This window comes from Pseudoliparis swirei, chromosome 20 (genome assembly GCF_029220125.1).
Source record: "Pseudoliparis swirei isolate HS2019 ecotype Mariana Trench chromosome 20, NWPU_hadal_v1, whole genome shotgun sequence".
Lineage (NCBI taxonomy): Eukaryota > Metazoa > Chordata > Actinopteri > Perciformes > Liparidae > Pseudoliparis > Pseudoliparis swirei.
Genome location: NC_079407.1, coordinates 27,865,508 through 27,883,180, shown reverse-complemented (window position 1 = coordinate 27,883,180; position 17,673 = coordinate 27,865,508). Strand labels below are relative to the sequence as shown.

The window sequence follows — 17,673 nt, the reverse complement described above, 5'->3', positions numbered from 1 at the left end:
GAAGATAACTTTCTGCATTTTACTTATTAATCACGATTCAGTGACGTGCTTTTATTTTGAAAGTTTGTGGAACTTTGTTGGTCGACAAGTTTGTTTTATAAACTTTATAAACCTTCAGCTCGCTGGACTTAAATGAGCTCTACTGCTGTGAAGGTTGTCTGAATAAATGACCACACAGACACACACACACACACAGAGAGAGAGACACACACACACACAGAGAGACACACACAGAGAGAGAGAGAGAGAGAGACACACACACAGAGAGACACACACAGAGAGACACACAGAGAGACACACACACACACAGAGAGACACACACACAGAGACACACACACAAACACACACAGCTTAACCTGTCTGTTTCTCCACATTCATGCATAATGCATGAAACTCCTGCACGGTTATTGGAGAGTGTGTCTCTCTGTGTGTGTGTGTGTGTGTGTGTGTGTGTGTGTGTGTGTGTGTGTGTGTGTGTCTCTGTGTGTGTGTGTGTCTCTCTGTGTGTGTGTGTGTGTGTGTGTCTCTCTCTGTGTGTGTGTGTGTGTGTCTGAGAGAAACATGGAGCATAGCAAGAGGAGAACAGTTGGAATTAAATGAGGGCCAAAGATCTTCTCCTCTGTTGAGACGCTCTACTCTCATCAATCTCCCACTTAGCTCTCTCTCTCTCTCTCTCTCTCTCTCTCACACACACACTCACTCTCACACACACACACACACACACACACACTCACACACACATACCTATCTCTCAGTCACAGCCCCTTCGTCACCTTTTCTTCTGCTTCCATTTCCCTCCGGGGCGAATCAGAAGGAGGGATTGACAGGAGGACCAGGACCGGGCTCGGGTGGAAGGAGAAAAGACGATGTGGGAGGAGACGAGGCGAGGTGGGAGGAAACGAGACGAGGCGGGAGGAGACGAGACGAGGTGGGAGAAGACGAGGCGAGGTGGGAGGAGATGAGACAAGGTGGGAGGAGACGAGACGAGGCGAGGTGGGAGGAGACGAGACGAGGCGAGGTGGGAGGAAACAAGACGAGGCGGGAGTAGACGAGACGATGTGGAAGGAGACGAGACGAGACGAGGCGAGGTGGGAGGAAACAAGACGAGGCGGGAGTAGACGAGACGATGTGGGAGGAGACGAGGTGGGAGGAGGCCAGACGTGGCGGGAGGAGGAGAGACGAGGTGCAGGGAGGAGGCGAGACGAGGAGACGAGACGAGGTGGGAGGAGACGAGGCGAGGTGGGAGGAGGCGAGGTGGGAGGAGTCCAGACGTGGCGAGAGGAGACGAGGTGGGAGGAGTCCAGACGTGGCGAGAGGAGACAAGGTGGGAGGAGACGAGGTGAGGTGAGGTGGGAGGAGACGAGGTGAGGTGGGAGGAGACGAGGTGAGGTGAGGTGGGAGGAGACGAGGTGAGGGAGGAGGCGAGACGAGGCGATCACTCACAGCGGGACCAACTAAACCAGATGAATCATCTTGTAAACGAAACAAACGATTCACGAGTTCGCTGCTCAATTAACCGTCCTGGTCGATGTTTCTGCTCCTGTGAGGATTCAAAATGACTTTTGTTGAGAGACTGTGACCACGCCCCTTTTTATATCTTCTAACATTTTACAGAATTGTTAATATTATTAATTGAAGAAGCTCGTTAGCGTCTCTAATTGATCCGTGTTGATCAGGTGGAGAAACAACGCCTCCTTTGACCTCCAACGGGAAACGAGATGGAGTAATGTGTGTGTGTGTATATGTCTGTATGTGTGTGTGTGTGTGTGTGTGTATTTATATGTGTGTGTGTATATGTGTGTGTGTGTGTGTATGTGTATCCAGAGTAGTTGTGTGTTTTCTTGACATTCAGCTCTAACGTCTTGTGACATTTAAACGTGTCGCTGTAGAACGAGACTGATGACGCCTCGCTGTGCTCGTGCTCGTGCTCGTGCTCGTGAAGCATCTTGTACTCCTCCGCCAAGTAATTGCCAGCGCTGGTTTTAAACATTCATAACTCTGTTATGTGTCGTTTCTGTTCGCCTGTTTAAAACCTTTATTATCTTCCATGTTTCTACAGGAGCCCGGAAGGGACATTTCTATGTTGTAGACATAATCGTTGCTGCTCTATAAACAATGTTTACAGACATTTTAAGTATAAATTCTTGTCTCGTTCAGAATAAACGGGACGAGACGGCGTGTCTGGACAGAGAGCGCCCTCTAGCGGCGGAACACGGGTACTGCTACACTGTGACGACAGGAGCGGTTACTATGATCACGTGACGGTTCATGAGATACGATGACTGTGAGGACTATGTGGAGATTATAGATGTGTTTATGTATATGTAATTATGTATATATATATTTATATGTGTATATATGTATATAATTATATTTGTATATACATATATATATGAGTATATATATTTATATGTATATATATATGTGTATATATATTTATATGTATATATATTTATGTGTATATATATGTATATATATGTATTAATATTGTATGTATATTTTATGTATTGTTATATTAATCCTCCATCTCTTCAGAACTTTAATAATCTAGTAAAGTGTCTCTCAGGGCCAAGAAGACTACATCACCCAGAATCCTTTGCGGTGGCAGAACAGGAGACGCTGAGCTGAACGACTGAGGGAACAGCTGCAGCTTCCACAGAGCTCTCTCTTTCTCTCTCTCTTTCTCTCACTCTTTACTCTCTCATCTCTCTCTCTTGCTCTCACTCTTTACTCTCACTATTTACACTCACTCTTTCTCTCACTCTTTACTCTCACTCTTTCTCTCACTCTCTCACTCTTTACTCTCTCATCTCTCACTCTTTCTCAAACTCTTTACTCTCTCATCTTACACTCTTTCTCTCAATTTTACTCTCACTCTTTATCTCACTCTTTCTCTCACTCTTTACTCTCTCTTTCTCTCACTCTTTACTCTCACTCTTTCTCTCTCTCTTTCTCTCACTCTTTACTCTCACTCTTTCTCTCACTCTTTCTCTTAGTCGAGATTCAATCTGTAAGTATTTCAGCTTCTTCCACCCCCCAAAAACAAACACACACACACACACACTCACATTCTACACACACACTCACATGATACACACACACACACATGAACAGATCTATATACACTGTTACACACGCACATACATAAACACACACACATGCACAGACACACACACACACATGCACAGACACACACACATGCACAGACACACACACACACACTCAGACCGTAACTCGGTCTCTCGAGGGATCTCGTCTTTTCGTTCCCAGGAACATTCGTTCTGAGGAATTTTACGAGAATCTTTTTCCATTTCAGCTTTAAAGAAAACTAACAAGTGGGAGTGTGTGTTACCGAGAGTGTGTTACCGAGAGTGTGTTACCGAGTGTGTGTTACCGAGTGTTAAACTCTGTTGTTGTTGACCAGCTGTTGGAGGGTGTGTGTCTGTGTGTGTCTGTGTGTGTCTGTGTGTGTCTGTGTGTGTGTCCCAAGTTACTGAATCTAGAAATAACCACAGAAACTGAGAGAAGAGGCTGGAGATAAAATGACCTACACACACACACTCACTCACTCACACACACACACACACACACACACACACACACACACACACACACTCACTCATATACACACACACACACACACTCTCTCTCTGGTATGCAGAAACCACCAACAGGGTTTGAATGTCGGAGCTCTGAATTCCTTTTGGCTTTTCTCTCTGCATTTGTGTGAATGTGTCAGTGTGTGAACACGCTGGCTCGTGTGTGTGTGTGTGTGTGTGTGTGTGTGAGCCACATCTGGAACCCATAGAGCAGTGGATGCTGTCACTCCTCCTCGTGCTCTTGAGTGTGTCCTTAAACAAACAATTCACTCGCAGTAAATCACAGGAAGAGAATCTGAGAGCTGCACTCCCTCTCTCTCTTTTGTCTCTCTCTCTTTTCTCTCTCTCTCTCTTTCTTGCACACATGCATACCCAGAAAGCATCAGTTTCTCCACCGTTCTCCACTGGTAGGTTACAGACCTGCATTCGTTCTGTAAAAAAACAAATTACAACTAATTCTGAAGTGTGTGTGTTTGTTTGTGTATGTGTGTGCGTGTGTGTATGCATGTGTGTGTGTGCGTGTGTGTGCGTGAGAGATGCAAGAGAAGTTAAAACGCAGCACCGACAGTCTGTCTGTCTGTCAGGAGGTGGCAGCGTTGTTAAGTGGAGAACACAGAAAGATCCAGAAGTTTAATAGTTAATTCAATATTCATATATATATATTTATATATACATTTATATTTATATATATTTAGTTAAGTCAATATATATATATATATATATTATTTGCAGCTTACTCATAAAAAGTGTTATCCTCTTTACCGGAAACCAAAAAGTTTTTATTCATCTTCTTCTGATACAAAAGCGGTTTTTTAAAATAACAAACAAGTTTTAACATTTATTTTTTTGTCAAATTTTTTTTTTTTACACAATGATAAATTAGCAAATGTCTTTACAGACACATTGATGACATCATCGAGACACATTGATGACATCATCGAGTCACATTGATGACATCATCGCGAACAGGAGGAAACAGTCCAGAGCTTTAAAGGCTGCGGTCGGGGCGGTGACCTCTGACCCCGACCGCGATGCATATCTGGTCCCAAAACCAGTACGACCAGTGGTTCTCAACCTCCATCGGGCCGCGACACACACGCACACGCACACACACACACACACACACGCACACACCTGGAGCATTCCAGAGGGAACTGCATTAGAGGTTAATTGAATCACTCTAACTCGATGAGGAACACTGGGCTCCTGGTTCTGGTTCCCCCAAAAAGTTTCTTTCAATGCAACGAGGTCGTGTTACACTCAGTTTTTTGGGGGTGAAAGGCAAAACCACCTGTGGTCTGGTTTACATTGAAACCCACTTAGAGGAGAAGGTGTAACGTGACACCTGCATAGGATACATTCAAAGACTCTCAGAAACGTAGGAGCTTTGCACGATAAGATTGTCAGGCAAAAATACTATCTATATATATATATAATATATTTAAAAAAAATATATATATTATATTTATATATATAAAATATATATATATATATTTATATAATATATATATATATATATATATACGGTGCACAGGAGCAGAACAATAAAGGTTCTTATATGGTTCTTTAAAGGCTTTGTGGTTCTACGAAGAACCATCACCTACTGGAGAACTATTCTTTCATTTGAGACACCTATATTGGTTCTTTAAAGAACCCTGGTTTGAAAGGTTCTTTAAGGCACCAGATATAGTGCCTTAAAGAATTATTTGTTGAAGGTTCTTTGAGACACCTTAACAGGTTCTTCAATGAACTCTTTAAGGACATGGTTCTTCAGAGAACCCTGGTTTGAACGGTTCTTTAAGGCACCAGAAATGGTTCTTCTATGGCATCACTCTGAAGAACCATGTTGGGTTCTAGATGGAACCTTCATGGTTCTGTGTGCAGTTTAAAGACCAGGAGCTTAGAGGAGGAGGAGGAGCCTCTGAAATGTAATCTCTCTTTTTAGTTTTTTTGTTGCCAGGACGACTTGATTGTCTGGGAAGCGAGTGATGATGTCATCGACGGTAAGGGGAACCGAGGAGAGCCGCCGGCAGACAGACGCTGATAACGAGCGACGCGCTCATCGTCTAAACCACAGGTGTCAAACACGAGGCCCGCGGGCCAAATCCGGCCCGCTGCATCGTTTCATGTGGCCCTTGACGGCTTGAAAGACACGGGATCCCCTTTTCTTAAAGAAAATGAAGAAACATTTCCCGTGCTTTTATTTTGAAGGATTCAAATAAAATGGATTTATGTTGTAAGATGAGAGACATTTTCTTATCTACAATATTTCTACACTCCAATAATCGAATGCAAAGAGAGTTAATTAACGATATGTTTGAGGAGTTTATAAAGTGTTTCCGGCCCTTTAAGAGGGCGGCCATGATGCTGATGTGGCCCCCGGTGAACATGGGTTTGACACCCCTGGTTTAAACCGAGGGGGATTTAAAAAAAGAAATGCAGCCAGTCGGCGAGGAGTCGCGGGGTTCTGGCAGATATCGCCGGCGCCGTTGGAGGCGGAGTCACAACTGTGAGCGGCGTGGGAACGACCTGCTCCGAGCTCGCTGCGTCTCTTGGCAAGCGATCGTCCAATAACCTCTAATTCTTGAACGTGCCTCTGGTCCGGTGTTTGGAAAAGGAGAGGGGGGGGGGGGGAGGGTAATTTAATTTCCTGGCTCCTCGCGGTAACTCGAACGCAGCAGCCGACCGGCCTCGACCGCTTCCACATTTATGGGTCAATAAAAAAAAGATACAAAAAAAGGCACAGCTGGGTTTCTCCCAGGATGCATTGCGGTATTACTTTATCACGACCCGCCGACTTCTTCTTTTTTTTACTTTAAACGTACAACACGCACACACAAATAAGATGCTGCCGCCTTATTTTCTTTGCCTGCTCTTTTTCGCGATATTTGTCGAGAAAATATTTCGTGAATTGATTTTTCCTCGAGGCGTTGGCGTCACATTGTTTACGACAGTGCATCATCACGACAGCTTAGAGCTGGTGTCCCGAAGAATTGGGAGCAGTAAAAACGACCTGCTCTTTTCATACACTGTACAAAAATCATCATTCACAACGGAAAAAATATAGATATATAAAAGTATAGTTGCGTCGTTCAACATGTAAACGCATCACAGATTTAAGGCCATATTTAATATGTCATCCGGTTTATGATTAGATTTTTGGTCTGATGTTTCATCGAGACGTGAAAACCCCCTGCTGGACCTCCGATGTTTTTGGGGAACCCCACCGGGACCCTCCAGTGTAAAACTCTACATGTCAGAAGACCCTGAACGGCGTTGAGGGTCACAGAGTCCGAGAGGGAGGCGTGGCGCTGGATCTCTCCTTCTCCATTATTGTCTTTCTCCGCCTCTCGGAGGTCGAGAGGCTGCTGCGTGTGTGTAATACCCAGATCCTCCACTAGGGGGCGGAGCATGCAAAACGGCTTCCTTGAGAACCTCTCATCACGTTCTCCGTCTTGTAGTTCGGTGAAGAGGGTCGAAGTTTGTTCTCTCTCTCCCCCCCCCTCACACCACCGTCTCGTTGCCCTTCCCCCCCCCCGCCGGTTTGATCCAGCCCTCGCCGCCCGGCGCCCTCTTGCCCCCCCGGCCCGCCCCCCCGTCCCAGAGCAGGCGCGCGGTGCAGCGCCGCCAGGTGTGCAGCGTCTTGGCGGACCAGATCCACATCCCCGACGTGATGCCCACGAGCAAGGACATGAAGATCCGGAGCATCTCCGACGCCACGTACGAGTCCCGGGGCGCGGCCCGGAACTCGCCCCAGTGGCTCAGCTGGTACAGGTAGCAGCCGATGACGGCGGACGCCGGCACGGTGTAGAGCACCGAGAACACGCCGATCTTCACCATCAGGCGCTCCAGCTTGTCCGTCTTGGCGCCGTCCTTCTGCAGGTTGGACCGGATCTTGAAGAGAGCCACGAGGCCGGCGCCGATGAAGAGGGTGCCTGAAGAAGAGGGGGGACACACGGAGAACCATGAGGGTGTGGAACCCAACATGGTTCTTCAGAGGGATGCCAGAGAAGAACCAGATATGGAAGCAGGGTTCTTTAAAGAACCATGTCCTTAGAGAGTTGTTCAAAGAACCTATAAGGGGTCTCAAATAACCTTCGAAAAATGGTTCTTTAAGGCCCCATATCTGGTTCTACAAAGAACCTTTCAAACTAGGGTTCTTTAAAGAACCATTTCCTTATAGGAGTTCTTCAAAGAACCAAAAAGGTGTCTCAAAGAACCTGCGAAAATGGTTCTTTAAAGCCCAATATCTGGTTCCACAAAGAACCTTTCAAACCAGGGTTCCTTAAAGAGTTCTTTAAAGAACATATAAAGGTGTCTCAAAGAACGTTTCAAACATGGTTCTTTAAGGCCCCATATATGGTTCCTCAAAAGACCTTTCAAACCAGGGTTCTTTAAAGAGCTATTCAAAGAACCTATAAAGGTGTCTCAATGAACCTTAAAACAAGGTTCTTTAAGGCACCATTTATGGTTCCACAAAGAACCTGGAAATAACCATTTTTAAATTCCACGACTTTTTCCAGGTTTTCCATGACCGTAGAACCCTGACTCGTCGGTCGTGTCCGGGACCGCCAGGAAGAGGAAACCCAGAACCGAGGGTCCGGGTGCGGTGGCTACCTATGAGCAGGTAGGTGGCGAGCGGCGCCACCACGAAGCCCGTGAGCGCCTCCTGCTGCTGGTTGCCGACGTAGCAGAGGCCGGTGAGGTCGTCGGCGTCCACCAGCCGCATGATGAGGATGACGATGGTCTTCACGGCCGGGATGGCCCACGCCGCGATGTGGAAGTACGAGCTGTGCATCTCGATGGCCTCGTGGCCCCACTTGAGCCCGGCAGCCAGGAACCAGGTGAGGGTCAGGATCACCCACCTGGGAGGGGGAGGAGCCAAACACACTGCGTATGAGTATGAAGGGGGAGGAGCCAAACACACTGTGTGAATACGAAGGGGGAGGAGCCAAACACACTGTCAGTACGAATGGGGAGGAGCCAAACACACTGTCAGTACGAAGGGGGAGGAGCCAAACACACTGCATATGAGTATGAAGGGGGAGGAGCCAACACACTGTGTGTGCGAAGGGGGAGGAGCCAACACACTGTCCGTGCGGAGGGGGAGGAGCCAAACACACTGTCCGTATGAAGGGGGAGGAGCCAAAATGATGGAAATGTCACTCTTGCCTGTCTTCAAAACTTGAGAGCCCTGTGTTTGGGTTACACTGTCTGAATGTGTGTGTGTGTGTGTGTCTGAATGTGTGTGTGTGTGTGTGTGTGTGTGTGTGTGTGTGTGTGTCTCTCACCAGAGCGAGGACGCCATGCCAAAGAAGTAGAGCAGGAGGAAGACGATGGCGCAGCCGGTGCTCTTCAGTCCCTCCTGGACCAGGATGGGCACGGCGGTGGCGTCCAGGTCACATGACACGCGCTCCCGGCCCAGAGTCAGCCGCACCTGAGGACGGAGAGAACGGAGAAAAGAGAACAAGACTGGGATTAGAAGAAAGAAGTATTAAATAAAGTAAAGTGTTCCATCCTAGCAACAGATGATGACATCTTTATTTGATGACACGTAACCAACACAATGACATCACTGCTCCTACCAAGTCGGCCCGCTGTACATTTCTGGTTCCACAAAGAACCTTTCAAACCAGGGTTCTCCAAAGAACAAGAGCTATTCAAAGAACCTTCAAAACATGGTTCTTTAAAGAACCATTATGGTTCCACAAAGAACCTTTCAAACCAGGGTTCTCAAAGAACAAGAACTATTCAAAGAACCTTCAAAACATGGTTCTTTAAAGAACCATTATGGTTCCACAAAGAACCTTTCTAACCAGGGTTCTCTAAAGAACCATTTCTTAAAGAGCTATTCAAAGAACCTATAAAGGTCTGAAAAGAACCTTTAAAAATGGTTCTTTAAGGCACCATTTATGGTTCCACAATAAAACCTTTCAAACCAGGGTTCCCTAAAGAACCATTTTCTTCTTAAGGCCCCATATCTGGTTCCACAAAGAACCTTTCAAACCAGGGTTCTCTAAAGAACCATTTCCTTAAAGAGTTCCTCAAAGAACCTATGAATGTGTCTCAAAGAACCTTCAAATGGTTCTTAAAAGCCCCATATCTGGTTCCACAAGGAACCTTTCAAACCAGGGTTCTCTAAAGAACCATTTCTTAAAGAGCTATTCAAAGAACCTATAAAGGTCTGAAAGAACCTTTAAAAAATGGTTCTTTAAGGCACCATTTATGGTTCCACAATAAAACCTTTCAAACCAGGGTTCCCTAAAGAACCATTTTCTTCTTAAGGCCCCATATCTGGTTCCACAAAGAACCTTTCAAGCAGGGTTCTTTAAAGAACCATGTCCTTAGAGAGTTGTTCAAAGAACCTATAAGGGGTCTCAAATAACCTTGAAATGGTTCTTTAAGGCCCCATATCTGGTTCTACAAAGAACCTTTCAAACTAGGGTTCTTTAAAGAACCATTTCCTTATAGGAGTTCTTCAAAGAACCAAAAAGGTGTCTCAAAGAACCTGCGAAAATGGTTCTTTAAAGCCCAATATCTGGTTCCACAAAGAACCTTTCAAACCAGGGTTCCTTAAAGAGTTCTTTAAAGAACATATAAAGGTGTCTCAAAGAACGTTTCAAACATGGTTCTTTAAGGCCCCATATATGGTTCCTCAAAGACCTTTCAAACCAGGTTCTTTAAAGAGCTATTCAAAGAACCTATAAAGGTGTCTCAATGAACCTTAAAACAAGGTTCTTTAAGGCACCATTTATGGTTCCACAAAGAACCTGGAAATAACCATTTTTAAATTCGACTTTTCCAGGTTTTCCATGACCGTAGAACCCTGACTCGTCGGTCGTGTCCGGGACCGCCAGGAAGAGGAAACCCAGAACCGAGGGTCCGGGTGCGGTGGCTACCTATGAGCAGGTAGGTGGCGAGCGGCGCCACCACGAAGCCCGTGAGCGCCTCCTGCTGCTGGTTGCCGACGTAGCAGAGGCCGGTGAGGTCGTCGGCGTCCACCAGCCGCATGATGAGGATGACGATGGTCTTCACGGCCGGGATGGCCCACGCCGCGATGTGGAAGTACGAGCTGTGCATCTCGATGGCCTCGTGGCCCCACTTGAGCCCGGCAGCCAGGAACCAGGTGAGGGTCAGGATCACCCACCTGGGAGGGGGAGGAGCCAAACACACTGCGTATGAGTATGAAGGGGGAGGAGCCAAACACACTGTGTGAATACGAAGGGGGAGGAGCCAAACACACTGTCAGTACGAATGGGGAGGAGCCAAACACACTGTCAGTACGAAGGGGGAGGAGCCAAACACACTGCATATGAGTATGAAGGGGGAGGAGCCAAAACACTGTGTGTGAGAAGGGGGAGGAGCCAACACACTGTCCGTGCGGAGGGGGAGGAGCCAAACACACTGTCCGTATGAAGGGGGAGGAGCCAAAATGATGGAAATGTCACTCTTGCCTGTCTTCAAAACTTGAGAGCCCTGTGTTTGGGTTACACTGTCTGAATGTGTGTGTGTGTGTGTGTCTGAATGTGTGTGTGTGTGTGTGTGTGTGTGTGTGTGTGTCTCTCACCAGAGCGAGGACGCCATGCCAAAGAAGTAGAGCAGGAGGAAGACGATGGCGCAGCTGGTGCTCTTCAGTCCCTCCTGGACCAGGATGGGCACGGCGGTGGCGTCCAGGTCACATGACACGCGCTCCCGGCCCAGAGTCAGCCGCACCTGAGGACGGAGAGAACGGAGAAAAGAGAACAAGACTGGGATTAGAAGAAAGAAGTATTAAATAAAGTAAAGTGTTCCATCCCGCCTAGCAACAGATGATGACATCTCTTTATTTGATGACACGTAACCAACACAATGACATCACTGCTCCTACCAAGTCGGCCCCGCTGTACATTTCTGGTTCCACAAAGAACCTTTCAAACCAGGGTTCTCCAAAGAACAAGAGCTATTCAAAGAACCTTCAAAACATGGTTCTTTAAAGAACCATTTATGGTTCCACAAAGAACCTTTCAAACCAGGGTTCTCCAAAGAACAAGAACTATTCAAAGAACCTTCAAAACATGGTTCTTTAAAGAACCATTTATGGTTCCACAAAGAACCTTTCTAACCAGGGTTCTCTAAAGAACCATTTCTTAAAGAGCTATTCAAAGAACCTATAAAGGTCTGAAAGAACCTTTAAAAAATGGTTCTTTAAGGCACCATTTATGGTTCCACAATAAAACCTTTCAAACCAGGGTTCCCTAAAGAACCATTTTCTTCTTAAGGCCCCATATCTGGTTCCACAAAGAACCTTTCAAACCAGGGTTCTCTAAAGAACCATTTCCTTAAAGAGTTCCTCAAAGAACCTATGAATGTGTCTCAAAGAACCTTCAAATGGTTCTTAAAAGCCCCATATCTGGTTCCACAAGGAACCTTTCAAACCAGGGTTCTCTAAAGAACCATTTCCTTAAAGAGTTCCTCAAAGAACCTATAAAGGTGTCTCAAAGAACCTTCGAAAAATGGTTCTTATAAAACCTTTCAAACCAGGGTTCTCTAAAGAACCATTTTATTCTTAAGGCCCCATATCTGGTTCCTCAAAGAACCTTTCAAACGAGGGTTCTTTATAGAACCATTTTCTTCATAGTTTTGTAAATAACCATGTAAAAACGAAATAAGCTAAAGTGTTCCATTCCGCCTAGCAACAGGATGCCGTCTCTACTTGATGACCCGTGACCGTGGCGGTCACTGCTCCTACCAGGTAGGCCACGCTGTACAGGTTGCAGCACATGGACAGGAAGATGATCGGCCGCTCGGGGTACGAGAAGCGCTGCGAGTCGAGCAGGAAGGTGAGCACGGTGAGCGTGGTGGACAGGAAGCAGAGCGCGGCCCACGCCGCCATCCACGCGTCGGCGAACACCTTGGCGCCGCGCCGGTAGAGGCCGCTGTCGTAGCCGCACTGCAGCGCGCAGCTCTCCGCCGGCTTCAGCCAGGTGTACTGGTCGGGGGCGGAGCCTAGCGCCTGGCAGTCCTCCTGGTGGTGGGGCGGGTGGCGGTTGGGCGGGTGGGGCGGGTCCTCGTCCCCGGGGCCCTCCATGCACATGTGGTTGTGGTCGTTTTGAGGTGGGAAGTGGCTGCAGTTGAGCACCTGGTGCATGATGGGAAAAATGGCGGATTGGTTATTTATTACGGGCTGAGGGACATTTTTAACGTCTCATTTTCCAGGTGACTCACCTGGTGCATGATGGGTAAATGGCCGGTTGGTTATTTAATACGGGCTGAGAAGCATTTTGAACGTCTCATTTTTGGCTACTTGATAAATGTTTTTGGGTTTTGAAGATTCTCATTTTCCACTCAGTGACTCACCTGGTGCATTATGGGTAAATGTCTTTATTTTTATTTTGTTATATTCTCATTTATCCAGCTGTCACTCAAAGTGTGTCACCTGGTGCATGATGGGAGAAAAAAGTATTTTTTACATATCTATATATATCACCAACAAAAATATTTAAATATATATTTTTGAGTAATTTTGTTTATTTTTTATTTTTAATATATGTATTAAAAATATATATTTTTTAATTATATATATATACATATTAAACAAAATTACTGTTATTTTTCTATAAATTAAAATAACAGTAAATCACCTGTTGCATGATGGGAGAAATGGCGTTTTGAGTTATTTAATATGAGCTGAGATGCATTTTGAACGTCTCATTTTTGCAGCTGTCACTCAAAGTGACTCACCTGGTGCATGATGGGTAAATGGCTTCGTTTTTGTTTCCATTGTCATGTGTCTGCCACTCAGGGCGACTCACCTCGGGCCAGATGAAGCCGAACTCGTGGAGCACCGGGAGGCACTTCCTCTTGACGGACAGGCACATGCTGCCACACGGGCCGATGGGGATTGGAACCTTGTCGGTGCACATGGGCACGTAGACGGAGCACAGGAAGAACTGCAGGACGGAGGAGGAGGACATCGTATAAACATCTGCCACGTATGTGATCTCCTGAGGCATTTCATAGCATACTGCGGGAATTTTTAAAGAGCTTTAATATAATAATAAGAATCATTTATTTTATATAGCGCTTCTCAAGTCACCCGAAGTCGCTTTACAGAGTCCAGAGTCCAGTACTCACACACACACAGTCATCCCGGTGGTGGTGGAGCTACATCAGGAGCCACAGCTGCCCTGGGGCAGACTGACGGAAGCGTGGCAGCTTATCAGCGCCTACGGCCCCTCCCCCAATCAGCGCCTACGGCCCCTCCCCCAATCAGCGCCTACGGCCCCTCCGACCACCGCCAACACTCATTCACATCCATACGAACCGGGGTGAGGCTGCGGTGCATGTCTTTATGATGGTGGGGGAAACCGGAGTACCCGGAGGAAACCCACGCAGGCACGAGGAGAACATGACGAGAACATGAGGAGAACACGAGGAGAACACGAGGAGAACACGAGGAGAACACAAGGAGAACATGAGGAGAACACGAGGAGAACATGCTCCACACAGAAAGGACCTGGAACGACCGGGATTCGACCCCAGGGCCTTCTTGCTGTGAGGCGACAGTGCTAACCACTGAGCCACCGTGCTGCCCGAATATAAGAGTTTTAATATAAATAAAAATAATTAGTTTTCTCTTAAAATATATATATATATACAAAATTGTGTTTAATAAGTATATATAAATAATTTTAAATATATATATTTTGTAATATATATATATATAACAATAAAAAATACTCTTAATAAATATTTAAATATCAGTGATTTATTTTTAATATGTATATTTAAAAAACGTTTTAATGTATATACTTTTTTAAAAAGAAAACATTACTGTTATTTTAATATATATATAAAAAGAACAGTAATTTTTTGTTGTTGTCATAGTATATTGTTGTTGTTATATGTATATAATTTGTTTTTACTCTAAAAATATTTGTTATTTTAATATATATAAAAATAACAGTAATTTGGTTTAACATGTATATATAAATGAAAAATACATTGTTTTAATATATTTTTTTTTTTTAAAGAAAAAAATACTCATATATACAGGACTGTCTCAGAAAATTAGAATATTGTGATAAAGTTCTTTATTTTCTGTAATGCAATTAAAAAAACAAAAATGTCATGCATTCTGGATTCATTACAAATCAACTGAAATATTGCAAGCCTTTTATTCTTTTAATATTGCTGATTATGGCTTACAGCTTAAGAAAACTCTAAAATCCTATCTCATAAAATTTGAATATTTCCTCAGACCAAGTTAAAAAAAAGATTTATAACAGCAAAACAAAATCAAACATTTGAAAATGTGTTTCCAGGTGTTTCGAGTTAATTAGACGATTCAAGTGATTTGTTTAATACCCTACTAGTATACTTTTTCATGATATTCTAATATTTAGAGATAGGATATTTGAGTTTTCTTAAGCTGTAAGCCATAATCAGCAATATTAAAAGAATAAAAGGCTTGCAATATTTCAGTTGATTTGTAATGAATCCAGAATGCATGACATTTTTGTTTTTTAAATTGCATTACAGAAAATAAAGAACTTTATCACAATATTCTAATTTTCTGAGACAGTCCTGTATATATACATTATTTTTCTTTGATATATAGACAGAAAAAATATTTTTTTCGGGGTAAAAAAAGAAAAAATGTCTGTACACCAAAATCAAAGTGAAAGTGCGACAGGTATCCAGTGTGATGTCACACTCTACTCATCACACACACCGTACAGTCACCTCTACTCATCACACACACCGTACAGTCACCTCTACTCATCACACACACACTGTACAGTCACCTCTACTCATCACACACACTGTACAGTCACCTCTACTCATCACACACACACTGTACAGTCACCTCTACTCATCACACACACTGTACAGTCACCTCTACTCATCACACACACACCGTACAGTCACCTCTACTCATCACACACACTGTACAGTCACCTCTACTCATCACACACACACACTGTACAGTCACCTCTACTCATCACACACACACACTGTACAGTCACCTCTACTCATCACACACACACACCGTACAGTCACCTCTACTCATCACACACACACCGTACAGTCACCTCTACTCATCACACACACACTGTACAGTCACCTCTACTCATCACACACACACTGTACAGTCACCTCTACTCATCACACACACCTCATCACACACACTGTACAGTCACCTCTACTCATCACACACACTGTACAGTCACCTCTACTCATCACACACACCGTACAGTCACCTCTACTCATCACACACACACTGTACAGTCACCTCTACTCATCACACACACTGTACAGTCACCTCTACTCATCACACACACACCGTACAGTCACCTCTACTCATCACACACACTGTACAGTCACCTCTACTCATCACACACACACTGTACAGTCACCTCTACTCATCACACACACACTGTACAGTCACCTCTACTCATCACACACACACTGTACAGTCACCTCTACTCATCACACACACTGTACAGTCACCTCTACTCATCACACACACACACCGTACAGTCACCTCTACTCATCACACACACACCGTACAGTCACCTCTACTCATCACACACACTGTACAGTCACCTCTACTCATCACACACACACTGTACAGTCACCTCTACTCATCACACACACACACTGTACAGTCACCTCTACTCATCACACACACACTGTACAGTCACCTCTACTCATCACACACACACTGTACAGTCACCTCTACTCATCACACACACACTGTACAGTCACCTCTACTCATCACACACACACTGTACAGTCACCTCTACTCATCACACACACACCGTACAGTCACCTCTACTCATCACACACACACTGTACAGTCACCTCTACTCATCACACACACACTGTACAGTCACCTCTACTCATCACACACACACATTACAGTCACCTCTACTCATCACACACACACTGTACAGTCACCTCTACTCATCACACACACACCGTACAGTCACCTCTACTCATCACACACACTGTACAGTCACCTCTACTCATCACACACACACCGTACAGTCACCTCTACTCATCACACACACACCGTACAGTCACCTCTACTCATCACACACACACTGTACAGTCACCTCTACTCATCACACACACACCGTACAGTCACCTCTACTCATCACACACACACTGTACAGTCACCTCTACTCATCACACACACTGTACAGTCACCTCTACTCATCACACACACACTGTACAGTCACCTCTACTCATCACACACACACACACCGTACAGTCACCTCTACTCATCACACACACACTGTACAGTCACCTCTACTCATCACACACACCGTACAGTCACCTCTACTCATCACACACACACTGTACAGTCACCTCTACTCATCACACACACACTGTACAGTCACCTCTACTCATCACACACACACTGTACAGTCACCTCTACTCATCACACACACACTGTACAGTCACCTCTACTCATCACACACACTGTACAGTCACCTCTACTCATCACACACTCACGTCCCACGGCGGTGGTTTTGAAATAGATATGGAAGTCAGAGTTCTAAAGAGAGGGAGCGGTCAGAATCTGGGAGGAGGTGGGAGGAGGAGGGAGGAGGTCCGCTCCGGTTCCACGCCGTTGACGTGAGGTGCTCCAGGTCTCCAGTGTCTCGGGCCTCGTGGTTGATTCATGTGTCTCCATGATGATGTACTCTCTGGTGAACCAGAGCCGTTCAGGTCGAGGTGAACGTGGTCCGACCGGCTGCTGCTGCTTCTTTTACGTTTCATAAATACCCAAAAACATTTTAACAAAAAGGAGAAATCCCAGCTGGAAATCAGTCCCTGAAGGGGGCCCAAAAGAACCGTGAATCCAAGTCTGGGAAATAAATAGAGAACAATAAAGGTTCTGAAAAAGTTCTTTAAAAGGCTTTGTGGTTCTATGAAGAACCATCACTTACTGGAGAACCATTCTTTAGTTTGAGACACCTTTATAGGCTCTTTAAAGAACTCTTTAAGGAAATGGTTCCTTAAAGAACCCTGGTTTGAAAGGTTCTTTGAGGAACCATATATGGTGCCTTGAAGAACCATTTTT

The 17,673-nt window shown here is 45.2% G+C and overlaps 1 protein-coding gene and 1 long non-coding RNA gene across 2 annotated transcripts in view; one reads left to right on the top strand and one right to left on the bottom strand.

The window, feature by feature from the left end:
• Positions 1-7,103: 7,103 nt before the first annotated feature.
• fzd4 (frizzled class receptor 4) overlaps positions 7,104-17,673 on the bottom strand; it is a 14,010-nt gene continuing 3,440 nt past the window's right edge. The window contains exons 2-6 of the mRNA XM_056441720.1: positions 13,391-13,528; positions 12,328-12,717; positions 8,891-9,036; positions 8,217-8,464; positions 7,104-7,534 (exon numbers count right to left, since the gene is read on the bottom strand). Of these exons, the coding sequence (XP_056297695.1) occupies positions 7,104-7,534; positions 8,217-8,464; positions 8,891-9,036; positions 12,328-12,717; positions 13,391-13,528 (1,353 nt within the window). The remainder of the gene's footprint in view (positions 7,535-8,216; positions 8,465-8,890; positions 9,037-12,327; positions 12,718-13,390; positions 13,529-17,673) is intronic.
• LOC130211098 (uncharacterized) lies at positions 10,636-11,404 on the top strand. The gene is made up of 2 exons (XR_008834926.1): positions 10,636-10,725; positions 11,170-11,404. It is a non-coding gene; the product is annotated as an uncharacterized LOC130211098 (long non-coding RNA).